We start from the raw sequence: 26,945 nt of genomic DNA on the forward strand, positions 1-26,945 counted from the left end.
CAGAGAGAGAGATGAGGAGAGAGAGAGGGATGAGGAGAGAGAGAGGGGGAGGGAGAGAGAGAGAAGGAGAGAGAGGCAGAAGGAGAGAGAGATAGAGGTTGAGGTTTAAATTCCTTTTATTGATCCAGGAGACACCAGATCACTGTCACATCATCTATTCAAAAAGATAAATAAATACAATAAGGAAAACACAGAGTTCAAACTGAAGGATTGTAAAGGTGCATTTTTTTCCAGTCTTAGTTCAAACACATCCATTTTTCAGAAATATGTTGTGTTTTCTGTTGTGATAGTGAAGACAGAACAACAACAACAACAACACGTTGATTATAGATTGAACAGAAGGATGTAAAGCTGCTTAAATATCCTTTTGGAGCTTTGAAGTGAATTTTGAAGGATGAGTTGGTTAAAACCTTCAGACTGCAGGTGAAGCTTAGCTGAGAGGTTAAGGTGACGATCATGAACCACAACGTCCTCTCACTCATGTTGGATTTTTGCAGATAAATCCAGTGCGATACATATCCAATAGATGGGATATTGATCTAAGTAATAAAGGCACGATGTAGCGCTAGCGACATGTGTATGTTCACCGTCACACTCACACAACTCTTTACAGTATAAGTACACTCGTGTAGTGCGTAGGTTTCACTTCAGCTTTAGGGGCCACGGTCTGGGCACAGCTCTAAAGGAAAATCTGTGCAAACTGCTCTTATATAATAAATATCATAAAGAGTTTACTCATTGCCGCTGAACTCATTGACAAAAACATACAGAGAGAAAATCTGTATGTATGACAAAGACCTTGTGGACATACATTTAGTCGTTGCAAAGCTAATCTTGTGATTTCTTTTGTCGAAATGGATGTTCAAACTAATTATCTGCTGTTTTGTTTTTAGTAATAACCTGGTACTTCCTGTGTTCCAGATGCAGGAGATGGGCAGCACCCATCGAGGCCCTCAGCGGGTCTTCAGCGTCCTGGATCGCCTGCTGCTCACACATCCCGTGTGGCTGCAGCTGTCACTCAACCAGGACTCCGTCCTCTACGTCCTGCTTAGGGAGCCTGTTGGGGTACGGACTAGTCGGGTTATTTCAATCACAGGACCTTATGAGTTAAAGGAATACAGGGAAACATTTTGGGGCACATTGATATATTTAAAGAAACTAAAGAAAATCATAAAACTGTGGGATTTAACTAAGGAAGCTTCAATTTCCCCAAAGGTGAAAGTAAACGTTTGCTCATCTTGACCAAAGACATGGACGATGGACATGTGTCATTTTTAACAAAGACACCAATCATTTTATTTTCATACAGCTCCTCTGAGGCTTCGACTGCACACTGATAGCTGAATATTCATGATATATCTTGCTTATTATTTTGTACATTACGTTGCTATTTGGACCATCTGTGCCTCCTCCGGAATAATCTGTGAAAAAGAAAATGTATTTTTAACGTCCCTGCGCTTTATTCCTTTTTCCTTGTGGTGGTTGTCGGCGCTTCCAGACATTTCTGGTGCGTAAATGCAGCTCCAGCCAGAGGAAGGTGCTGTGTTTGAGAGTGACGGCGGACAAAAGTGCCTCCTCTGTTAAGGAGTGCTTCATCTGTGAGGACGACTCCAGTGAGTATAAAAAAAAAAGCTAGATCAGCGCGTGTCATCCATGCAACAGCTGCAGTTCACACACTCTCCGGGTAAAGTGGTGTAGGACAGAGACGATGGGTTCTCCACATTATTTTTGGCCGCCATGTTTTCCTGCTAGATTTGAACAAGTGTCCCACTGCCTTCCACAGCTGTCAGTCACACTCTGTCTCTTCCATAACCAGCATTCGCCTTGGAGAGCTCGGCGCTCACCTTCCCTGACCTGTGTCGACTGGTGGCCTTCTACTGTATCAGCAGGTGATGCATTATGGGAACTGAAAACACAGCATGGCCAAAAAGCATGCGGACAGCTGGGGGGCTGTTTTGCATGGTTTCCCCCCTTGTTCCAATGAAGGGAATTCCTAATAACATAACAGTTTAGAGAAGGCCGTTTGTTGATACGTGGCAACGCCCCTCTGAACAAATCGAGGTCCATACAAATAGTTTTCCCAGTTTCCTTTTGTTTTGATTGGCTCTGACCTTTTCCGACATTTTTCCAATGAACTGTAACGTCGTCTGGGAGGTGGTCAACCTCTCTTATACTCTTGTGGTTCAATGGCAGCAAACCTCTTCAGCCAGGTCCCAAAATATTGTATAAAACCTTTTCCAGAAGAGTGGAGATGTGCAACACATCACGTGTGGGTGTCCACATACTTTTGGCCATGCAAACGCACCTGATGTCACTCAGCCAAGACCTTCTGGACATCTGGCACATGTCCTCGGGGGTTTCATTTCATTTCTTTTTCGTGTCGATTTTACCCTCGTCTGCAGAGATGTGTTGCCCTTCCCGCTGCAGCTACCAGAGGCCATCGCTAAAGCCACAACACACAGGCAGCTGGAGGCCATCTCACACATGGGACAAGGTACGGTGAAGACCTCTCAAGTACAGACATCCATGCCCCTGCTCAGGATGAATTGTAATACCTTTGATGACCCCCTGACTTTTCATCTGGCATTATCAGCAGGTCAAATTGCTCGCCTCGCAGCAATGCTAGCATGCCTGTTGACTCACTTTACCCACCAACTAACCAACTGCCAAAAAGAGAGCATACTAACAAATATCGCTTGAAGTTTTATATACGTATTCTTTGTATAGATAACTATCAAACTGAAGTTAAGCATCCTTTTTAAATTACCGCCTTGCAGCATTGGATACTGTGAGGATACAGTGAGCTTGCTCTGTAGTGGCTTCTCCTCAGCAAAGTGTTTCAAATGTTTAAATAAAAGTAAAAGTATTAAGTGACGATAGTAGTGACTGCCAGCTGGCATCTATTTTAACATGGTAACATACTTATGCACCAGCAGAGAACGAGGTGTGACTTCAAGATGGCAAATGACACGAGTAAGACACAGCATGTGTCACGGACTGCAGCTCAGAGACAAAAGACTCTTTCTCACCGTGGTTCTGCAAAAGCAGTGTGCTCCAGTCAGACAAACCTACATTATACAGCACATATTGCATCGCTTTTCTGTTCTGTTTCTATGTAACACGAGTGAATCATGACCACATTGATTTTTTAATATTTGCGCAACTGCTGCACACAAACTAGAAAAGATCAGATTGATCTACAGTTATTGAACGTGTAACTGCAAAACGTTGGTATCCAAACTCTCTTCTTCTCCTCGGACTAGAGTTCTGGAGCACACCGACGGCTTCAGAGATCAAAAACGGACCGGTGTACCCGGTGGCGTCAACCAGCGTCAGCCAGGGCCAGACGTCGGCGGCCCAGGACCTACGTCTGTCCCTGGGTAGACCAGGCAAACTCTGCTTCATCAACCCGCTCTTCCTACAGCTGGAGGTCAGCATGGTAAGTAGCGAAGGTTGTATGGTTACGTGAGCTCTCGGAGACCATTTAAAGACTTAAAATGGTCTAGGCCTGAAAACTTCACTCTTTTAAAGTTAAGTCCATTACAACGGCTCTGAATCCATCCTCCTATATGACAGCTAATGGAACTACTGTTCGTCTCACACTTCACTTCATACCCTTTGAAAAACAAACAGATCAAAAAGCCACTGGCTCTTGCGAGATGAAGGTCTGAATCGACTTTTTTTTTCTTTTCTGCAGCAGCCACAACTCATTAACCACAGTGCCTCCAATAAACGGCACCGCTTCAAGCGCAGCATGCGGCTCCGGCTCTCCGAGTCCTCCATGAATCTGTCCCTGGAGGGGGTCGGCTCCTACTCGCCTCCCTCGTCACTGGAGCTGCCGGGAGGGTCAGAGAGGCTGCAGAAGGCCGGCAGCAACCCACAGAGAAAAGTTCACCCTGGGGCGGGCGTGCTGAGGAGAACCCCCGCCGTATCACCGGGTTCTGTGGATGAAGAGGACATGATGTCTGTCTATGTGCCACAAGTAATACGTGTTTACATCTTTATTTGTTTCTCAGACCGTTCCTTCACTTCTATGTGGGACTGTGAGTATTAGAATGTTGAAGAAAAGCATCTCTACAGCAGCATTTTCATGTTTTGTATTGATATTAACAACCATAAATGTCTCAAATTAAACATGCTTTCTTATTTATTTTTTTAATAAACTGACTCACTTCTGTCCCGATCAAGACATCTGCAAATGTGGAGGGGCCCCCACAGGCCCGGCAGTCCATCCGGGCAGAGGCGCAAGGCATCGAGGTGGCGGTTCTGGCCCTGGAGCGCCGCCCGGCTCCGTCCCTCGCCGAGCTCGACAGCAGCAGCTCCTTCAGCAGCATGGACGAGGACAGCGACTCGGATTCAGATCCGGAGAGCATGGCCCAGGCCCAGGCTCACTTCTACCAGCGTCCGCCGCTCGTGCGCTCTCGAGGCCGCGGCGGGCTGCACCGCATGAGCGAGGCGTTCGTCTGTTTCTTCGCTCCGGACAAGCGGCTGACGCGACTGGTGGAGGAGCTGTCCAGGGACAGGCGCTCCATCTTTGGCGGCATGGTCCAGGACTTCCTCCTGGCACAGAGAGAGGTGCTCAAATCCCTGGCTTCCTCTTCCTCTTCCTCATCCTCTTCCCGTGTGACCTCTGTGCAGCTCCTGCAGGGTCTGCGCCTCTTTCTGTCTCAGGCAAAGTGCTGCCTGCTGGACAGCGGAGAGCTGGAGCCTCCCATCGAGACGCTGGTGCCCGAGAATGAGAAAGGTAACCAAAACACGAACCTGGTGAAGGTGTCAATACACAATACAGCTAACATCAATTTAAAACACATTATATTTGAATGATAGCATGGACATGTTTTTCAAATAACGGCTGTTAATCTCTTAAGAGTGCATAAGTCTTGTGAGGCAGTGAAGTATGGCAAACTTAATTTCCGTTTTCTTGCACTTAGTAAAGTAAATGAGTAATTGCAGGTCAAGAAGAGATGGCCCATATCTCAAAGACATGTAGTGCAGCCTTAGGCCTCAAACAATCAGATTTGTTGAACCAACTTCCTGTCATGAGGAAGGTTCATATTGATACAGCAGAACTAAACTCGGACAGATTTAATTATACCCTGAATCTGTAAAAGTGAAATGGAAAACAACCATCTCCTATAAAGTATACCTTATTAGAAAGTGTTTTACATATCGTAAATGTGGAACTGTGCACATAAAAGTCATTCTCCACAATTGAAATCGAAGAAATAACAATTTTATTTCATCTGCAAATTGAATTTAGCCGACTGTGCCGGATTACATTCGGAGCTCAATCTTCTCAACCTCGTGAAAATTTCTGGTTTGCGTGATTAAGTTTATCACGTCGAAACGAGGAGACGGTGCAGAGTGCACCGGGGGACAGCAGGAGGCAGAGAAATGTGAAGAAAAAAAAGCCTTACTGTTAGAAAACACTGATTCAATAGAGCATGGTGCCAGAGGACGCAGGTCTATGGAAACAGACAGCCTTTTTCTCATAAATGGTGGGCTGCCCAGGCTCCAGTGAAAGGCACTGTCAACACAAAGTAGTTTGCGTGGGGGGGGGGTAGAGCCTCATTCACCAGAGCTCATATTGTCTCTGGTATTTAGAAAACAGCATTAGGAAAGCCCGTCCCTGACGCGCCTGCACTCACATCCATCACATTCAAAGCGCGATTGTTCTCGTTATTGTGAAGGCATCGCAGGGTGCTAACTGGAAGGATTCTAGTTAGATCTTTTGACACAGTCCTGTGCGTAGGTTTGTCTTTTTTGGACTCCTTTGAGTGCGGCCGAGTGTGTGTTTCGCAGGTGTGTTTATGCGTAAATGTGTCATGATGGATGGTTGCCTGGCAGTGCAGAGGCTTCAGGGGAGAGCGGTCGGCCGCTGCCTTCCTTCCTTCCTTCCTCCCATCCTTCCTTCCTGCGCTCTGTTTTCTGATTTATCTCGCATTGCGTCGGTGGGAGGCATTTGCATTTTTTTTCTTTTTTTTTCTCCCCCTCGTTTATCATAAAAAGATATCACAGTCCCACGCTCACTTGAAGAGCAGCACGATTCAGGGGAGGGTGGGAGGGAGGGATTGAAATAGGCAGGATACTTTGAAAATGTAATCAGTTACAGATCTATGAGTAATAGCCGGAAAAAGTCCATTTTCTTCCTCAGAACTAGCCGGTAACTAACAAGGCTGTAATCGCATTACATGTAATCTGTTACTCTTAAGAGCTGGTAAAAGAGAGAGGGATGCTGGGAGGAGAGGGAGGTAGAGAAACATGGAGAGCATGGAGGGCGTGAATGATTAATCACAAGGGGAATGATATAGTAAGGTAGATGGGGGAGGGAGGGGGGGGGGGATGTTGGGAGATTATACAGGAGGGAAACATGAGAGAGGGAGAGGAGGATATTGATGATGAGTGGAAAACAGTGTGCACTGGAGAATTGTTACCCACTTAGTCAGGACTGCCCACTGACTGCAGGAGAATCAGTGTGTGTGTGTGTGTGTGTGTGTGTGTGTGTGTGTCCACGTGTGAGAGCATGCATGTGTAATGAAACCCCAGAGTTTTTTTGCATTACACATCACTGTTGTCAGGCCAAAAATGAAACTGTATCTCCAGAATGTTAGCTTTACAGGTGCTAGGAAAACATTAACAAGGGGTTAAAAAGAGGCCCTAGAAATGTATTTTTGCCTTTGGCTCCCAGCACGTAAATAAATATGTGAACATGTGGGTCTCTCTATGATGAAGAGTCACCGTGTATGAAAGAGTACTGTAGGATTTTCATACTTTCATACTCTCTGAAATTCACACCAGGTGGACAATCTGATGCAATCCAATACAGCAGCACGGCAACACATTCTACCTCCTGGGAAAGTTAGAGTGGTTTGTCAAGTCTGCCTCGGAAAGTATTCTGCTGTTGGAGTTTTTTTTATTCCTGTCTTGAGAAACTGACACAACCGTTTCACATTGAGCTGCCTGTTTAGAGTAACTCTTGAAACATTCTATGTTGTGTGAACGTTGGTGTCCTCCAGAAATGAAATGTCCTTATGAAAATAATACAATGTTTTGGCAGGAGGATCACACAAAATATAAACTGTTATTCAGTAAGTTTTCCAAGATTTACATTTTAATTTATTCAGGGCTGGGTGATATGGAGAAAATCAAATATCACGATATAGATATTGAGACGGTGTTGTAAGGTTGACAATTGGATTTTTAATCATCAGTAATGTGGATATAATGACTTAAATGGGTAAAAGCAAATAACAGAGCAGCTAAAACAATCTGGTAAGTTAAGAAAATGACATCACTTTACTGTAATGCCGCCTTTAAAACCAGGAAAACACTTATGCCGTATTACGATACCTCAAATCGCAGACGATAACTAGTCTCATATCAAGATATCGATAAATATCGCAGCAGTCAAAATACAATTTAGAAATCACATGAACACAAGATGTTAAGGTTGATTATTTTTTCTGTGTTTTGTAAGTTGTTAAAAAAATGGTAAAAACACAATTTAATCACATATGCGATCAATTCGAAAATCAGTCCCCTCCACAGCAGAAAAAGATGTCCTCGGTATTTATTTAAACATTTTTCTACAAGAGGAAGAAAGCGCCTCCATTTTCATTGTTGACACTTTCATTCAGCTAAATAATTCAACAGCACTGACAGCATACCTCTCTGGGCCTCTTGCCAGTGCCTCTAGATATGTAGACACGTTTCTCCACCTGCAAATGACAAAATAAATAAAACGCACAAGCAACTGTGTCTACAGGAAAAGAAAAACTCACAGTAATACAAAAGAAATGTCTCAGGCTCAGCCAAAAGATGAACCCCTCTGTCCTCAGACCTGGCGCTGGAGCGAGCCATGTTCTCCTGCGTGCTCCGGCCCCTGAGGTCCCACCTGGAGAAAGCTCTGGTGGCGTCGCACAACCAGGACGGCACCAGCCAGCGCCTCACCCAGAACATGATCCGCCTGAAGGGGGACGCCGCCATGGAGCAGCTCGGCGTGCGGACGGGCGTCCCCGACAGCCGCGAGGTGGAGAGGGTGAAGCAGAAGCTGCTCCTGATGCAGAGGACGCACTCCCCCATCGACAAGGTGCTGCTGCTGCTGCAAGTGTGCAAGTGTGTGCACAAGGCCATGGGGTCCTTACACGGTGAGAACATTTACATTATTTCACTGGATTTTAAAGGCTCTAAAGTAAACAAGTAGTCCTAAAAAATGACTTTGATTTCAAGTTCATGCATTTACAGAGGGACATGGTCAACTGCAAATATTCCATTATTGCCGTTGTGTTATTCAGCGTACTGTATTTGCTGCTTGAAAGCTTCCTTGAAAAAAGGAATGAAGGTCAACACAATCTTTGCAAAGGCGAGAGTGTCTTTTCACTCTCAAGAGCTCCACACTTCAGGCGTACTGTATCTGTGTGAGCTGCAGCACGACCTGTCTGCCTCTCAGCACGACCGGCTGCAAAAGAATGCATCATCAGGGTAGTAAAGCTGAATATTACCTATTATATATTTTTACCAAGCTGACGACAACTTTTTTTCTCCTTTTCTGTCCATACAAATTGCTATGATATATACATAATATTATCCAAATTGTAAGTAATTTACGTCCTCCTGTTGTCTCTCCAGGACAGGAAGTGAGCTGGGAAGACTTCCTGCCGTCGTTGTCCTACGTGATTGTGGAGTGCAACAGGCCTCACATCCTGATAGAGGTGGAGTACATGATGGAGCTGCTGGAGCCCTCCTGGCTCGGAGGAGAGGGTACGACCTAAGCTCTTAATGGAGTAACGATTGACCTTTTACTGGTGCCAGTATTCACACAGTAGATTCTCATAACATATGGGACAACCTGTATTCAGGTAGATAGGATACACCCCCCTCTAATTCAGCATGTGTTGACTTGAGTTATGTGACTTTATTGAGAGTCTACTACTCTTGGCCAGTAACTTGGCTGCAACTCAAGATTTTTTTCACTATCAATAAATCTGCCATTTATTTTCTCCATTCATTGATTAATATTGTGTTAAATGTCCGAAAATAGTGACAAATGCCCACAAAATGTCACTACACCCAAGAGGACATATATATTTAAATTGCTTGTTTGATCAACACAACAGCCCAAAAACTAAACATATTTAATTATATATAAAGTACGATCATAGAAGACTAAGAAAACCAGAAAATCCAATTGTTTCCTAAGAAAAATTACTTAATTTATTATTGATTCAATTTCTGTACAAGTAAATCAATTCAGCTCTAGATGTTAATTACTTGCGACTAATTACATTTAGGTCATTTCATATTTTACTATCAATAAATTCATCTGTATTTTCTTACATTCTTAGTAAGAAAACAAACCATGCAGTATTAAATCAATATTTACTCTGCCTGCTCATGAATCTGCTCTGAAAGTCCTGCTCTAATCTTTTACTTCAGACTATTTGTCTGTTATCGACAGTGACTAGAAGTTGTGTACTCTTTTTATTGTTTGTTTTTGGTTCCAGGTGGGTACTACCTGACCAGCATGTACGCCAGCCTGTGTCTGATCCAGAGCCTGGACAGGGAGCAGCAGCTCTCAGGCTGCCTGACCCCGGAGGCCCAGGAGGCTCTGGAGGAGTGGAGCTGCAGACGGAGCCGAGAGGCCCAGAGACAAAAGGAGAGCCAGCAGAGCCAGGTCGGTGCAGTGCCAGATGCTTTTTTTTTCTTTATTGGAGTATAGCACAACACAGAAACACTTGTAGTGTTACAGCATGTGTGGGTTTGCACAGTAATCTACTTTATAGCTGTCACACATAGCTGCCCTGTGCGAAGAGCTGATTGATGTGCGGAGCGTAGGAACTCCTGCTTGTTATGCAGTGAAACAGTTCGATGGGATGTTCTACAAAAAATCAATTTAAAATGGTTTACGTTTTTATGTTAGAGTTGCTGTTTTTGTATTTTAGTGATTTGCTTTCTCAACGCTCTCAGTACTTTGGATACGTGTTGATGCTTATGAGATCATTCACAGAAGAGAGACAGAGGTGCCATGCTTAGTGATGCTGGAGGGGTAGAGTGATTCAGAGCTTCCTAAAATATAGACTGGAACCCATTTTGTGTGTGGATCGAAACAACCAGTAATAAAAAGTGATTGACAGCAGGGGCACCGTACGCTCCTTTATTGCAGACGTTGCACAGGTAATAAAATATCTCAGACTTTTGGAACAACAAAGTTCAGTCTATCACCTTAAATCCTAAAAAAAGAAATCAACTTAAACCAGGAAGATACTGCATGATGTAAAGGGAGATCATATCTGTGATTCAACCATGATGTGACTGATTTTCAAGATTGTTAGAGGTCTGTGTAGATGGGAAAATAAAAGGTTTAAAATTACGAAATTCCAAAAAGACATTACGAATAATTGACGAGCTGTTTCCACATTTCGTGATTCAAACCTGAACCATGTGTCGTGTTTAATTGAACGGCCACAAAAGGCCGAACACAAACGAGGCGATAATCCCCCTAAAGAGATCAGACTTTACATTAATTACACTGATGGCGATGCAGGCTGAGGAACATCAGATTATCCTACAGCTGTGACAGCGACGGGTGGGCCGGAAACGGGCAACGGCGACCCATATTTGATTCAATGTCGATCTCAGGTATTACTGAAGTCGAGGACAGCACTCAAATTTCCCAGAGGTCGAGCAAATGGTGCAACCGTATAGTTCATCCGTCAGAAATGAAACAACACATGGGTTTCCCTCCTCTGTGCACAGACACGTTTCAAATTCATCTTTCATTAGTCGTGAGCATTTTTAGAGGTAATCCGCTGATCTGGCTTAGACGGGGCGTGCACTAATACACCGACTTTCACCTACACTCTCCTATTGTCACCCTCCCGGCCCCAGATCTGGTGAATGGTGGCCATGGTGGGGTGGGGGGAGGGCAGGCATTGTCATCCACAACGCTTCTGTCTCGTCACGTGGTGCCTCTCCTGGCTTCAAATAGCCGATCTAACTCACCCGGCAGCCAGTTTTTCCACTGACACAGGCGGGATCAGTGAGCCAAGTGCTATGAAGAAGTGGGCGGTCAGATAACATGAAATTTATTGAGCCGCATCTACCCATCGAAGCAGGCAAACACAATATGCACACGGACAGCGAGGAGCTCAGTGACTCTGTAAGTTTTTGATGATGGCAGACCTGTTGATTGTGTGTCTTTCTTTGTCTTTTTAGAGCATATTTGGCCACTTGTGCATCTGTGTGTGTGTGTTTGGGGGGGGAGGAGGAGGAGGGGAGGGGGGGTAGTTGTGTGTTGTTGTGTGTGCAGGTAGGATGTGTGTGTCGGTGTGTGGCTGAGCAAGAGGATTCTCTCTGGTTTCTCAAGCTTGGATGTTTGGTAAAAGGATTATGTTGAGCATGTTTTCACTGTGTGTTCTAAGGAGAGCTGTGAGGGCGTCTGTAGGTGGCTGAATCTGACATTATATAATAGCTCAGGTGTCAGGTCGCTGGCTAAGTGTTTGAAGAGTGGCAATTGTTGAGAGGGACTCGTTAGTTGCGTGTTTGAGCGCTTTCTGTTCTTTTTTGAAAAGTTTGGATGCAAGTGTTGAGGGAAAAACTTCACCAGAGATAGAGCGAGCTTAATGGATTATATGTGGTGAGCTCGGACGTGGACGCGCTCCACTGGATTGATATTGGGAGTTTGTCAATGAAGCTGTAATATTGCAACAGAGAAAAGAGCAATTTCCCGAAGACGATTGTTCATACGAAGCTCTCGGACCTGCTGGTTGTGTGTGTGGGAAGCAGGAGCTTTGTTTTTAGAGAGAATGTCTTTTATGAGCATCATTTTGGCTCATTTATCACAGTGGATTATCAGCCTGTGTGCTCGCACAGCTCTCTCTCTCTCTCTCCTCCCCCTCTTTTGCCCTCACTCCATAAGCCCCTTGACCTCTGTTTTGCATGAATACAGTATATATTCACTCTTTTTTTCCTCTCTCTCTCCTCCCTCCTTCCCTCCCTCCCTCCCTCCCTCCCTACAGAGGTGCGTTCGGATACTGTTCCAGGACGGGGAGCGGAGCGCCGTGCGGACGTTGCAGTGGAGAGCCGGGGAGACGAGCCAGGCCCTGGCGCAGCTGTGCGCCGCCACTTTCGGAGTGTCCGACCCGCAGCAATACACCTTGTACTGGCGCAGCGGCGGCGAGATGAGGGCCCTGCCGCCTCAGGCCCAGCCCCAGGACCTGGCCAGCCACAGCGAGGGGGGCCCCTCGCTCTCCTACCTGAGGACCGACCACGACTTCAGCAAGATGCGGCGGCTCACCAGAGGTGGCGCCGTGGACCTGAGCGAGTCAGTGTGTGAGGAGTGAGTGGGAGGAATGGAGGAAGGAGGAAGGAGGAGGAGGAGGAGGAGATGGATGGTTGCTCTCGCTTTCTCTCTCTCTTTCTCTCTCTCTTGTTCTGTCTCTTTTTTTCTCCGGGCGGTGTGTTGTGTCTCGTCGTGGGTTCAGGACTCGTTTTGAAAAAACCACAGCCCTTCTCCAGACTAGGAGCAGACCTTTAACGGTAAACTCTTTCCTGAAAAAAATGGACCAACAATGCCGAGCACAGCAGGACCAACGGTTGTACTATGTACCACTCAGTGTGGCTGCTGGTGTAAAGCAGTGTACTACTATTTGTGACATGGAAAATGTGTAATAAATGGATTTTGTTTTGTTATTTGAAACATGAACCCAGAGTTATACCGTGATAGGGATTACATCATTAAAAAACGTGTGGAGGCTCAAATCCAAAGACAAATTCTGTGAGACTACTGTTGCCTGGAAACAAAAATCACTTCCTGTACGCACACGAGAAGGCAAATTGTCCACCGTGGTGATGTAACCCTTTCACAGTATAGTTCTGGGCAACAATCTAAAAAGACACTTGGATGTTTTATTACTTCACTTTTATGTTGGATGGATACCACGTTGTTAACGGCTTTTTTTCGGTGCCCCCTGGAATACAGTTAGACAAAAAAAAGGGTGAGATGTGTTATAGCCGAGACCAAACCTCAATACCAAAGTGACAAAAAAACACAGATAAAGAGAGGCCACCTTGTGATACAACAGGTGTTTACCTTGAAAGAAATGTCAAGCTCGAGGGAAGCTTTTAAATCAGCTGTTTATTTTTAGAGTCAACCACGGAGACAATTTTATTTTTTTGCTTATTTTAGTGCAGACTCTCCTCCCCGCTGGCGTATTCTATTAAGTGTTTTTTGGCAGGTGGAGTAATGAGCGAGTGGGAGGGAAGTGACAAGAAAAGCATCGGGCTCTCTTGTTTTTTAAAACCCGAGTGAGAAACAACATCACATCGACGCGCCGAGACAACCTGCGACAGATTTACTGAATGACTTGCGAATGTATTAAAAACGTGTCAGACTTTAATCCCTTCACAACTGCATTCATTTCACCTTTCAACTCACCGCTTTTTTGAGTTCTACTGTTTCTCTTGGCCGTACTGTAAAATAACGTCACGACCGGTCTGACCAATAAACCAGGACCTCTCGGTGACTGGTAGAATGTAAATGTCAAAGGTCACCAGCTTCTGGTAGCTCCTGCTGCAAGTCATCACTATCAACTGACTGTTCTACTCCGTGTCATTATCAATTATCACGTTGTGTATTTTAAAACTAACTTTTAATTGTTCAACTTGTCGGGTAGATATCAAACCTAAGTATGGATTTTCAACATATCGGGAGTTTTTAAATCAGCTGAGGGGGTTCATTTTGAGAACTATGACTCTGTGTTTTGAACATTATTGCATGCTTTTTCATTTAACGTGAAGGTTCTGCGAATGTGGTGCGCGTGAAGCATGTGTTCATTGTGAGAGCTCACTATTTCTTTTTCTTTCTTTTTTTTTTCGGTGTGAAAAAACACATTACTGTATTTTGTCAGGTAACTCCGTATCGCAATAAAAAAAATTGCAATATCTGTTGACAGTGTTACTTTCAGTTTGGTTTTGTAGTTTGATTGTGAATGTTGTGATTGGATGTCTTAAAGGAATTCAACCACCAGATGGAAGCAAACACCCTTTTACTCCTGCTGTTAAACCACCAGCACCCTCAGGTTTATTCAAGAGTTATCACATTCTAACATAATTTTATATTTTTGGTCTTTATTCCAGCTTTTAACAAATCAAAGAAACAACTGCTCACTTTTCACAAAATACTTAATTTTGCATGTTTGATCAAATTTATTTGAAAGTTGGTAAAACTTTCCTTGAACATCTGACGAATCAAATACTGATATTGCCCAAATGCAAAGAAAATATCAAGACAGAGAATATCTTAATAAGCTAAGCATTGATTACAATGAGCTAGCAAGCTACTTTGTTTTTCAGGTTTATGATTATTTACCGTTTAAAACATTTCACATTTTCTACATCAGTCAGTGGCGTTTCCCAGCACACGTTAACATAACTTTCTTATTGCAGTAGCCTTTTAAAAAGCACAATATGGGGTTTCACTTATTCATTGGATGTAACAAAATATTTTCAGTCTGGGGATTGCTTTCCTGTTATAAAACCTCACCTCAGCAGCTGCTCAATAGCTGTAACAGTTATTTATATTATTAAATATTTTTGAAATGAAGTCTATGACATGTCAGAAAACTCAAGCATGTCCACTTTTAAATGATATAAAGAAAGAAAAACTTGGCCATCAAAGACAATTGTCACTTTTTTGTCAGTCGATTAATCTAAATATTGTTCCAGCACTAGCAGGAATGAAGGAGCGCCATTTCCCGTGAAGTACTGTACATTGAGTACAAGCTTTTTCATCCAGCATGCCAGGCTATAAGAGGTGAGAAGTTGATATAAAAGCTGAAATATCTGGGTGATGTTGTTGTTTTTTTTATCTGATTCCACCTCCCAGTTTTTGCAGCACTCCCAGGCCTTTCTCCTCGTAGTCTGCCCGGTTCAGCCAGAAGGAGTCCTTGTCTTTCATGATGTTGGCGAGCACCGCGCCGCCCAGGAATACCATGTGTTTACGCCGGGGAGGGTCCTCGATGCGGATCCGAAACTTCTACACAGGTGAGGAAAAAGGAGAGGTGAGTTCTCTCTATGAGTGTATGTGTCGCTCTCTGTTTGTTAGTTAGAGCACCAGATAAAACTGCTCCCAACCCGTCTCAGCTCAAGGTCCACTTACTTTCAGTATTGGTCTTAATGACCATGTGATGTGCTCAAAAGCTCCAGAACAAGCGAGTAAGTGGACCTCAGGCTGAGATTGTTTCGTCAAATGCAATTATCATTACAAAAAGAGTAAAACAGCTCTATTGTCAATGCTATTTAACATGTATTAAATGACTGAACATGTTTTAACATTGTTGTTTTGATTTTATGCAAAGGTATTGAAGAGATTTTAAAAGTTGTAAACGATAACCTTATCCAACATTGTGTTGCTGCTGTGTTTTAATAAACAGATTATCTCCCCAGCTGTATCCAGACTGCATCATTCTCCAGTAGAGCAGACATGTTGTCAGTGGATACTAAAGTTCTTACTGATAGTTTCTTAGTGTCTCCGTCCAGCACCCTCTCCAGGTAGAGCTGCTTGATCTCTCTCTCTAGTCTGGATGGAAGTCCCGGGTACATGGTGGACCCTCCTGACAGAACAATGTGCTTATAGAAGTCTGCCCTGCACAGAGAAGAAGAAAAAAAAAACAGATGGGAGATGGGACAACGACTTGTCTACATCCCCTGTGTGTCTTCTTCAGGGCGTCAGTACAGACGGCAGTGAGGAGACTCAGACCTGAGGTCGATGTCTGCAGCCTGGATGGTGTTAAACAGCAGCTCCGCCACTCCTGCTCCCTCCACGTTAATGAGATGAGGCTGGAAGAGAGCCTCAGGGGCCCCGAACCTCTCTCCACCCACCTTCACCTGCCGGCCGTCAGGGAGCTGCACAACAGAAAGGAACCAACTTTACTTTTGTAAGAACAACATGGCAGCAGCGTGCCACAATGTCTTTTCTTACACAGCATCAAAACATGTTTAAATTATTCTTATAGTGGCATTACATTTATTTTTTTATATTTGGGAAAATACGCTTATTAATCAATTTTCTTGCCAAGAGTTCGATAAGAAAATTCATACCATGTTTGTACGCTAACTAAATAGAGCTAAGTTAGCATAAACCACCCCATAACTCCACAAATTATTGTTTTTACACTTACAATACTTTTACTTTTTGAGCAGATTAAACAAACAAGATATAACTTGTTATTTTGTTGTTTTTTTTAAACTTTGGTGTCTTGCTAGCTGTTTCCCCTTTTTCCAGTATTTATGCTAAGCTAAGCTAGCCAACTGCTTGCTTTAGCTTCATATTTACCGCACATGTGCAAGAGTGGTATCGATCTTCTCGTCTAACTCTCAGCAAGAAAACCAATAGGCACATTTCCCAAAATGCTGAACCCTTCCTTATAGACTTAAACTAAAACTTCTTTCCTGGGATTCAGTTCTTCACCATACCGTGAACGTCTCCACCAGGTAGGTGGTCTCTAAAGCCAGGCGCTGCTCCTGCTCGATGTTGTATCCCACATAGCAGAGCTCCTCCTTCAACAAACGCACAGTCTCAAAGTCGGCCGTGTGGTTGAAGGCGTAACCTCGGAGGAGCAGGAGCTGATGGCGGGAAGACAAAAAGGTGAGTGGTGTTGTCGTTTGTCTTTTAGGCATCTTTTTCCCCTCATTTCTTCATGTGCAATATGGAGCTGAGAGTCTCCCGGCTCACCTTGATGAGGTACCGCGTGATGTCCCGTCCTGCGATGTCCAGCCGGCGTGTGAGGTGGGGTAAAGAAAAGCCCTCATACACGGGACAGATGTGGGTGACACCGTCCCCCGAGTCGAGGACCACACCGGTCAGCAAACCTGTAGACGGGAACAATTCCCAAAAGATTATTTAATGAAACATTTCCAATAATCCTGGAGGTCTGACAGAACAGAAAAGTTAGAAATTAGATTTCTTGTGTCTGTTTTTAAACACTGAAACACACGATTATTACAGTTTGCTCTCAGAAACAACAATTTAATATGAAAAAACGATTCAAACTACATATTGACATATGATTGGACTTGATGTCTTACCCTGAGCATACAGAGTGAGCACAGCCTGGATTGCCACATAAATGCCGTGGAACTGGTACGTCTCAAACATGACCTCCGTGATCTTCTCCCGGTTCTTGGTGGGGTTCATGGGCGGCTCGGTCAGCAGGATCTTCAGGAAGAAACAAATACAATACAAACTGAGGGAATTCATGCATACGTTTTTAATTGGATACAGAAAGAGAGGATAATGCTGTGATACCGAGCATACCAATGTAGAATTCATTACAATGCAGGCTTCTTGCAAACCTCCGTAAAAGCTGCACACAACATTTAGCAGCTCTAACATTTTGCAAGGAAACGTGTGCAGCTTGTATTGTTGTATTGAAAAGTTAATAGAGTACAACATCTGCCCAGTTGTGTTCTACCTTGCATTCTGGCGGGTTGACGTCCAGGCGGTCGGGGCCGAAGGTGTAGTCCCACAGGTGGAGCATGTCTTCCCAGCTGCGCACCATGCCGTTCTCCATCGGGTAGGACACCTCCAGCATGGAGCGGCACTCGCTGGCCTCATCACCCACCATCAGGTCCTGGTGGGAGAGAGCATGAGGAGGTCAGCAACGGGATAAGAGCTAACCTTTCTGTTAAATGTCTGTTTATTTACCTTTTTAGGAATACAGGATTAGGGTTTTTTTTCTTATGAATAGGGGGAAGTTGTAATATGTGCACTCTACAGTTAGTCTGCAATTGTTCTGTGTTGCTCTTGCTTTGTGTTAAAAAGGATGAGGACTTGGTATTGTTTCTTAGATGTCATTCCTGATGCCTTAATTTAGGCACAGATGCAAAAACAATACTTTTTCCAATACCATATATTGGGGAATATATACATCAATGTATTGTCTTAACACTTGCAACCGTAAAAACATTTTTTCAGAATATAGTATTTAAATCAGGTGATCAAAGATAAGCAGACTAAGAATCAAACTGATGACAACTTTTGATACTATGTTGGGGGAAAAGGAAGGTATATTTGACCAAAAGAGACAGACAACTATCTTGTGAACAATGATGTTTTTGTTTTGACTCTGCTGTGGATTATGAAATGAAGCCAACGTGGCCTTTGCACTCCTGCTCCACAAGATGTCCCGTGAGGATTACGAGGAGTAAAAGTCTGAGTGCTCGGCACAGCCTCAGGTTCCGTGAGAACATGAATTTAACTGTGTCTTACGGGCAGCTAACAGGTGTACAGATCTAAGACACGTTGATACGTTTGAGCTGCGAGGTAAGAGGAGGTAGAGGAGAGGAGGTAGGTCAGGTGTTTAATTAACTTAACAAGTCTTATAGCGTGTGTTCAGACTTACCAGGCAGGCATTCCCTTCGCTTTAACCAGAATACAACCACATAGAGTTGGTGTTAATAAGTGACAAAGAACGGGGAAAATATGCAAAGCAAGACATTAGAGTAATCCCACCTTTATCTCAATGTTGCCCACTTTGGTGTTGGATCGTATGATCGGTCGACCCACCATGGCAGGGAAGATGTGGTCGGGGAAGTTGGATCCAGCGAAGCCACACTTGACAAACTGGGGAGGGATGTAAGAGTGAAACAAACGTGGACTTGTTTGTGAATAAAGTTCTCGTTTTTGTATGTTAACTCACATTAATTGTACTCCGGCACTAAAGCCTTTTGGAATGGATAATTTCCATTCATAAATCAATTCCATTCAGTTTAATCCGGCTTAATCTGTCTGTCCCAGAGTGTATTATTATGATGCATTCACCAGATTATTCATCAGAACATGTAAATGCAATTTCATTACATTTTTAAAAGCATGTGCAATAACTCATTTGGCATAAGTATATTGTTGCATTGCTTTTAAATGGCCTGCTGCTTCTCTGCCTGTCATGACTGCACCTCATACCGTAGTGTCTCAACTTGTCTTTGTGGCCGTGGACACATTCCTTAGCCTGAAGGGGTGAAATGGATTCCAAAGAGAGGCAAAATAAATATAGGACACAAGTTTCTGACTATATACGGTTCATTATTCACGTTTGTCCTCACCTATATCAGTATCTACATGCCACAATACAGTATTTAAGAGCCACTCCGGATGTTTTACTATCTCAAATCTCTCTTCCTGCTTTTCATCCAGTTGTTGCTCAGTTCAAAGCATCACAACTATTTATGGCTGTGTGTGCACATACAGAGGCAGAGTGACAAGTCTAGACAGATGTGGAATCAGGCTACAGTATGCACATGGATTCACACCCTTCAGATGTCAACCATTGCATATGATCCAGAAGTAAACGTTTTCCCTCTTAGAGCAGCTACTTTAAAATAAAACAGATGTTTAACACAGCTGGTGTAGGTTTGCAGGAGACATTTTTGAAGAAAACACTTTGAATAAAAGCTAAAAAGTTACTGGAAAAGAAAAAAGATAATAACCAGTGATGTTAATAGACTGTTGGGTAACGGCATGGTACAAAACAGACACTACTTGACTTACCCCTGTCCCATTGTCACAGACCACCACTTTTCTCCCCTCGCTGTCCATGCTTAAACAAATACAGCTCAACTCCCTCCTGTCAGGACAGGAGTTTCACCAACAAATGACAAATCCAAGACTATAATAAATGAATTTAGCAGTGACTACAACTGACAGGTAAGCAGAAGTCTTCTTGCTACTCCTTCCAGCGTGGGCGGGATCGCTGAATGGGTGGACACCCATTTTCTGTGATCTGGAAAGAGGGGAAGGACCTAAACTTCAGGTAAAAACAGGTAGCTTTCTTTTGAATGAGGCAAGTCATTTTTAAAGTTGCAACATCAAAAAAAGAACATTTGGTCCATTTATTATGTAAATGTCTATACTCTGCCCACCACTGGTGAGACATTTTACTACATCTGTTCACTGTTTTTGAGTCGTCCATGCACTTTTAAACTTTTGTCACTGAATGATACTTTCTGTATTTTGAATTGCTTCACAGAAAATAGCAGTAGTCTAATAATAATCCTCCCTTAGGTTCCTTCAGCATCACATTAGTTTTGTGCCTCCTAAAAATAGAATAGCGGCCGCTCAAGAGACAATGGATGGCGTCGTTTTGCCCCCGTGTTTTCTACCGTTAACGCTCGTTGCGCTACAAAATAAGCAAGAAGTGATGTCACTTCCGGCCGCCATCTTTGTTTGCTTTAGGAAACAGTTGCAACTCCGGGACAGGTAAAAATATTCTAAATTGACCCGCATAAATTATATTTTTTGTTTAAGCTGGGTAGAAGACTCTTTTGGGAACCTGGGAATGTCCTCAAAACATTAGTAGGTGTTTGTTTTGTGTGACTTGTATTATTTAATTGAAAAACATGCCAGTGATTTAAAGGTTTGTCTGTGAAAAGCTCTGATAAAACCACTCTATCCTACCTAACTTTACCCTTCAACAGACTAGCTGCTAAGTAATGCTGTCGCTAGCTGGTGAACATAGTGGAGCATTTAGCAGCTAAAGAAACATCATTGCTGTAGGCCTACTGTATCAACACAGTTTTGAACTCACAAATACAGCAAGTCAGTATAACTTTGGATAAAAATAGGTTAATTTATTTACATAAAACATTTACAAAATACATCTTTTCATTGCAGTAATGTGTTATGAGAAATGATGGTTGTAAAAAGAGACAGCAAACAGGCCGTTGAGTGTGTCTTTGTGACACGAGGACACAATCGTATCCTGACCGGGTCTCACTGTTCTCAAATGTAATAGGCACATTGAGTTAAGACCGACTAGTGCTTTACATTCTCGCTGTCTCGTCTTTTTCTGTTTCAGCTCCTGCGGGAATTCATCAGAGCAGCTCAGGAGCATTTACAAAAACAAAAACTACATATTTTAAACGGTAAACAAACACGGAGTGAACAGGTAAAACACAGCTGGTAACAAAATGGTTTTGTATTTTAAGCAGCACATTTGCATCATTAGTTACATAAAGTCTTTCTAAACTTATGCTATGAATTGGTTTTCTGTTGTAAAAGAGTGATGCCCTTAGTTTTTAAGGCAGTGAAATGTGTTTACTTGGTCTGTCACTATGTTTACATGCCATTATAACAAGATGGTTAAAGTTGACATTGTTTCGTAATAGTGCCATTAGGTACATTTTGGAGATTTATTCAAACTGTATTGCTGTAGTCTGACGATAATAGAGTTCTGCATCTAAATGTAGCGACATATATTAAAAGCCTACCCAAGGCATTGTTCATTGTGTCCTCACAATTTCCATACAAATGAGTTATGTAGCTTAGATAATGACTATTAGAAAATGATCTATCCAAAACAAAAGTATCAAAAACCTGAAATGTTATTACTCACATTATCTAAAGACCATGCTCAGCAGTAAACTAGTTCATTTAACAGTCGGAGTCATGTGCCATGGTGCTTTTTTTTTAAGTGCTGGTTGTTTTTGCACATCATTGCCTCACAATGTCCACTCACAGCCTCCTCCTCCTCCCACTGAGAACACCTCAGTGTTTCCAAACAGCCACGGCCAGTTTAAATGTCTTTATCTGGGTCTGATGATGGATGCTGCTCTCGCCCCTCCGCAGGGAAAAGAGAGTCTTGACCCTCTCAAGACTCGAACTCGCTGTCGCTGCTGACGGAGATCTCTGGGGTGGAGGCCCCAGTTCCTCGCCGCTCGTCTGTGCTACAGTCGCTGGCCTCCGGGCTGCCCAGGTGGCGAGGAGACGGAGGCAACAAGTGGCCGTGATGGCGGCGGTCCTGGAGGGAGCCGTTAGGGGAGCTCCCAGAGGGCAAGAGGGAGGAATCCTGCTGCATTCTGGGTGGAGGGAGAGATGAGAGACATGAGTTCGGGCTCAATGGATGGATGTGCTGGAGCTGCTCTTCAGGCAGATGTTAATACTCATTGCATACAGTGGAATTAACCAATAACCATATGTAAATATTGACATACCTGTTCTTTGCGGACGCAGCACGGTCTCTTTGGCGGCGGTTCTTGAACCAGTTGCCGACCTGTGTGGGTGTGAGTCCCGTGGCCTGGGCCAAGTGGCGCTTCCTGGACGGGTTGGGGTACGGGTCTTGAAGGTACCACTCTCTCAACAAACTGCGAGTCCTTTCCTGGAGAACACATAGAAATATATGGAATATTTAGGCTGCCATTCATTAATCTCATGTTATATTATCTTCTGTTAAGTAGACAACACAACGTACACTCTATTAGCATGGAATAGCACTTTGATAAGACACCATATGGTGTTTTAATATCCTATTAGACCACAATAATCTCATATGATGCTCAGTATAATCACATTACACTTGATTTATTAGTACAGTAGATTATTGGAAGTATACATGACAATTCATAGCCACCAAATTGGATCATGTTAAGGGGCTTAATAGGCTGTCGGGGTAGCTATCCCTCCTGAGGTTTGGAATTACAGATTAACTATGAACGATACTTCCCCCCCAGTCACATGAGGGAGATCACATAAACACACAACTTAATCTTTGAATCCTTAAAGTAAATTTCTCTCTTGTGACATTTAACAGACTATCATAACAGTTATCATAATTTAAAGACAATCTATTTGCTTCCAAAAGAACCACTAATAATGAAATTCAGTGTTTGTGTATATTTCTGTATACACATGTCTGCAGGCGAGGAGCTGAAGAGTTCAACATGGAATAAATGTCTATGTTGGCTCCTGGATAGCAGATAGATAGGCTCGTTTAGATTATTGATCATACTGTGGTTTTATATTTGAAATATTAGCTGCTAATTACAGATTAAACTCTAATGGAACCTGCAGAAATCTGGCCTTTGCAGGTGCACACAGGAAATTATGCTGAAGTGACCATTTTAAATCAAAAACAGGTCAAATAAAAGGCTGTGTGACATCATATAAAGTTGGTTTAAGATATATGACGAAACAAATGAAATTAACATGATGTATTCACCTATAGATTTACAAGTTGTGCTGAAATCAGTGCTAAAACTACTAATTTGGCATATTTAGGAGCCGTAATCTAACCTTGTTTGTCGGTATATGAAAGCCTGGATATCCTGGTCAGAAAGTATTGACCAGACTTGTACGAGACTTCTGATCTTGCAACAGGCCACCACGTCTAAAGTAGTGTAAAGTCACGGCAGAAGGCAGATGGATAACCAAAGCTCTGGATATTATCATTTTAAGAGCTCAAAGACCAGGCTGCTCCATACAGCAGGTTAAAAATCATCTGTAGAGAGCTGCTGGTGGTCAAGTTTACAATGTTAAGATGCACTTTCCTATAGTCTGAATGCATTATAATAATATAATATGATGCAATAGATTTCGCCCTAAAATGAGGGGACACGTGGGTTGTACCGCGGGGCTCAAACTCCATCACCCTGTCACCAGCAGCCGTAACACTAGAACGCGTATCATTGTGTTTACCTTAAAGCAATGGGTCTTCTGCTCGCCGTCCCAGATGGTGCGGGGCAGGGGGAACTTCTTGCGGATCCGGTACTTCTCCACCGGGCCCAGCGGCCGCCCGCGCAGCCTCTCCGCCTCTCGGTAGTGCGCGTCCAGCCACAGGTCCTGGAGCTTGGCGTGCGACTCGCGCGTGAACCGGTGGCTCTGGAGGATCTGGTAAAGACCCTCGAAGTTTCCCCCGTGGAAGGCGACCAGCGCTCGCGCTCGCATCACGGACTCGTGTCGGTTGAGCGCCTCCCCCGCGGAGCCAGGGACGGCCGCGGGCAGGGACCAGAGGAACCTGCCGAGGCGCTCGATGTCCCCGGTCTCCTCCAAGTTCTCGCACACCCGAGCGACCTGGTCCGGCGTGAACATTGGCAGTGGGAACATCTCGACTAGGTGCTTTCCGCCCCCCCCTCCCCAGTAGCTCACCGAAGAAGCTATGAAATGTTCGCGAGGCGCATGAAGTGTTGTGTCCAACCGTGCGTAACGCTCCGTGCGCTCGCTGCCTCTTTGTTTTCTCCAAGATTGATGGCAAGATTTTTGACACTTGCAGCATCTATCCTCCGCCTCTCTTAAGTAGCAGAGTCTTTCCCGGTATTTGGTCAAATGTTTCAGAGAAGCTGGTGCGCAACGGTGGCCGCAAGCTAAATAAAGAAAGAGGACAAGGAGTCGACCTGTATTTATAGCGAGATACAATTAGCATCTCTGTAGTTGTTTTGAGAAGGATTATGCGTCCGGGCCATTAGCCTCTTAGTGGGGGGTAGTGTGTACAGAGGTGACTGGCTGATCAGCTTGTTTGGCTTATAGCCTGAGGATACATTGACTGCGGGGATGACTGCAGCGAGCAAACAAGCGGGGATATGTTATTTGATGACGGATCTGGTGGAGATGGAGACAGCCATGGACAGGAGATGATAGACGTGGAGAGAAAACCACTCCACGATTTTTTGACAGCAGGCAAACCCAAGAAGATGTAGGAGAATGCCAAGAAGTGAGGGTATTCATACTTCTAGGAATGAGTGAAAACTTTAAAGTCGTAGTGAGGAATGGTTAAGCCTGAACGTTGATGGCACAATTATTACATCGTGGGGTCATGGTCATGAAAATGTGCCTGGACATTTGGCCGAGAAGACACGTCGGGACACAAAGCTGCCATCCCCAACCAGCTAATACCCATGTAATTAAAAGAGATACGGTTCCATAGTTCATCCTCCGCGACCTCTTGCCAGGACAAGGCATAATAAAAACGCCCCTAGGCATCGATGTATGGTGGAGCAACTCCGGGATAAGGAATTAATGATCTGCTGCCTGGTTCAATCCCTCTGATCTCAGTAGCTCATTAATCAGTCTTAGGATAATTTTCTTATTAATCAGGTTAAGGATCCTGTCAGCATCTGTCAACTGTAATACAAACAAACACGTTACACTTCATTTGCACACCATAGCTGAGAGGAAATGTATATATATATATATATATGTGTCACTTTACCAAGCATCAGTGGACCAAAGCCTGAACGTTAAGTTATAGATATTAAATTAGCAATTTAACTTACAGCCTAAAACAAACGGCGCTGAAAGCAGACATAGATTAATCCCTGGAGTGCATATGAGTCTTTGGATAAAGGTTGCAGTCAGGTGAAGGATCATCGGTGAAGTGGCTTAAAATTCGTCTACAAATCTGTCTAGAATACAGATAATATCTTTGAACATCAGGTTGTGTTGTTGGGATCAATACTAAACAATACATTTAAATAATTCCTCTAACAAAACCAGTTTGTGTCATCTTAAATACTTCTTTAGTGCTTTAACATTTCAATAATCTATTGTTGAAGCAAATGATCATCTATTATTGCAGACATAATACAGACAACTTCAAAGAAAATTAAATTAAAACAATATGAATCTGATACATTTCTTTCTTAATTTGGAAATAAATGTATTAAAACATAAATTCCATATGAGCATCAAGTGAGGAGTCATCTTAAGACTTATACTCGGGACACATTTATGTTTTTTATTTTTAAATATTTGCTGATGAAACACCGGAAGATGCTACATGTCAAGCATGTGCAATTAAAAATGTAAATGTCTCATGAGGAAAGTTTTAACCCAAATAGTGATTCTCAACATTGTAGTTATGACTGAGGCTTCATCATCTCTTCTTCATTATATATATTATTCATTTCACAATAATATAAGACAGAGAAAAGTAGAAAATTATCTTGTTTGAGCAGCTGAGATGAGCAAATATGTAGATAAATTACTCTAAGCAGTTAATCAATTATCGGAATCAACACTAGTTAATTTACAGTCAATTAGAGATGCTGTTCATGGTGTTTAGGGTATAGAAAGCGTATAGAATGACTCTATAAGCAGTAGGCAATCATTTGATACGTGTTAGAGCCTAAATCTAGCTTAACATACCAGGTGGGATTGGTAAACTAATGCAAAGGGTTAGGTGTGATTTTATGCGTGTGTGTCTCTGTGTGTGTGTGCGTGTGTGTGTATGTGTGTGTGTCCGCCACACTCTTTGGCACAGAAGGGGAGAAATGAGCTCAGTGAAGATCATGCTCACAGTTAATCTAACCCCTCCAAGTTTCAGACACTTTGCGCCCCTGCCCACCACCACCACACTTACGTACACACACACAGACACACACACACACACACACACACACACACAGACACACCTTCAGTACAAGAAATCCCCACCAACCCAATCTGTTTAACACTTTGAGAGCAGACTGAACCAAAATCTGCTTAAGCGCTCCCGAGCCGTTGGAGCGGGATGAATGATAAGATGGTGGTGGACTGAACCGATTACATATGTGTTTGTAGAAGGGAGGGGCGGGGGGGGGGTCATATATATACATCACATCTTATACTTTAAATCTTGACATCACAGATCATGCTTTTGTCTCTACTGCCTTTAATTATTATTGAGAATGTACGTATAGTGATTTAATGTGTAACTTCAAGACCATTTAAATCCTATATATTTTTCCTTTATGTCACACCGTGGCCATGTTTTTTGGACAGCTGTAATTATACTCGTCTGTAACAATTTCAGACACTTTTATTTTGAAATTGATACCAAAAATGTATATACTGTTGTACTTTAAAATGTCATTTTATTCACACTAATGTTAAATAGCTGCTATGAATGTTTTGGAGAGGCATCCTTAAAGGGAAACACTTAAGAAGTTCAACTTTATCTCTTCATATAATAGTCCTGAGTGTTCCTCTGAACCGCTGCCAAAGATAATCCATCTCCATCCAACAGCCCACAAACAATAAAATACTAATTGTCACTGTCACTTCACAGAAAGGTTTATCTGTTATCTGTTTACCTCCAAGTGTTTGGGTTCCCTTCCATCAGGCAGGATAGTAGAACTGGAAAGCCCAAATTGCTTGTTTTGTGTGTCTTCTGCTGTTTCCTCCTTCAGGTGGTGAACCA

The 26,945-nt window shown here is 43.3% G+C and overlaps 3 protein-coding genes across 4 annotated transcripts in view; 1 reads left to right on the forward strand and 2 right to left on the reverse strand.

Annotated features, from left to right (window-relative positions):
* The window catches only part of rin1b (Ras and Rab interactor 1b), a 25,407-nt gene extending 11,458 nt beyond the window's left edge, over positions 1-13,949 (forward strand). The window contains exons 2-12 of one of the 2 annotated variants that reach the window (XM_031850748.1): positions 922-1,065; positions 1,499-1,613; positions 1,817-1,889; positions 2,403-2,494; positions 3,264-3,439; positions 3,698-3,982; positions 4,189-4,744; positions 7,839-8,147; positions 8,629-8,760; positions 9,504-9,673; positions 12,018-12,341. In XM_031850748.1, the coding sequence (XP_031706608.1) occupies positions 922-1,065; positions 1,499-1,613; positions 1,817-1,889; positions 2,403-2,494; positions 3,264-3,439; positions 3,698-3,982; positions 4,189-4,744; positions 7,839-8,147; positions 8,629-8,760; positions 9,504-9,673; positions 12,018-12,341 (2,376 nt within the window). Of the gene's footprint in view, positions 1-921; positions 1,066-1,498; positions 1,614-1,816; positions 1,890-2,402; positions 2,495-3,263; positions 3,440-3,697; positions 3,983-4,188; positions 4,745-7,838; positions 8,148-8,628; positions 8,761-9,503; positions 9,674-12,017 lie in introns of those variants that run through there. The other variant, XM_031850749.1, reaches the window with a different exon arrangement.
* Positions 13,950-14,602: 653 nt separating this feature from the next.
* On the reverse strand, positions 14,603-19,711 carry LOC116385358 (actin-related protein 2). Its single transcript, XM_031850750.1, has 9 exons — positions 19,547-19,711; positions 18,512-18,622; positions 17,472-17,630; positions 17,086-17,215; positions 16,733-16,869; positions 16,474-16,623; positions 15,758-15,903; positions 15,511-15,643; positions 14,603-15,034 (listed from the first exon to the last, which is right to left on the reverse strand). The coding sequence occupies exons 1-9, from the start codon at positions 19,592-19,594 to the stop codon at positions 14,864-14,866; spliced, it is 1,185 nt and encodes a 394-aa protein (XP_031706610.1). The 5' UTR covers positions 19,595-19,711; the 3' UTR covers positions 14,603-14,863.
* A 1,883-nt stretch (positions 19,712-21,594) lies between these two features.
* six7 (SIX homeobox 7) lies at positions 21,595-24,022 on the reverse strand. The gene is made up of 3 exons (XM_031851294.1): positions 23,468-24,022; positions 21,988-22,151; positions 21,595-21,852 (listed from the first exon to the last, which is right to left on the reverse strand). Exons 1-3 carry the CDS (start codon positions 23,873-23,875, stop codon positions 21,645-21,647), a joined length of 780 nt encoding a protein of 259 aa, XP_031707154.1. The 5' UTR covers positions 23,876-24,022; the 3' UTR covers positions 21,595-21,644.
* Positions 24,023-26,945: the final 2,923 nt, after the last annotated feature.

This window comes from Anarrhichthys ocellatus, unplaced genomic scaffold (assembly GCF_004355925.1).
Source record: "Anarrhichthys ocellatus isolate YVR2014 unplaced genomic scaffold, GSC_Weel_1.0 scaffold11, whole genome shotgun sequence".
Taxonomy (NCBI): Eukaryota; Metazoa; Chordata; class Actinopteri; order Perciformes; family Anarhichadidae; genus Anarrhichthys; species Anarrhichthys ocellatus.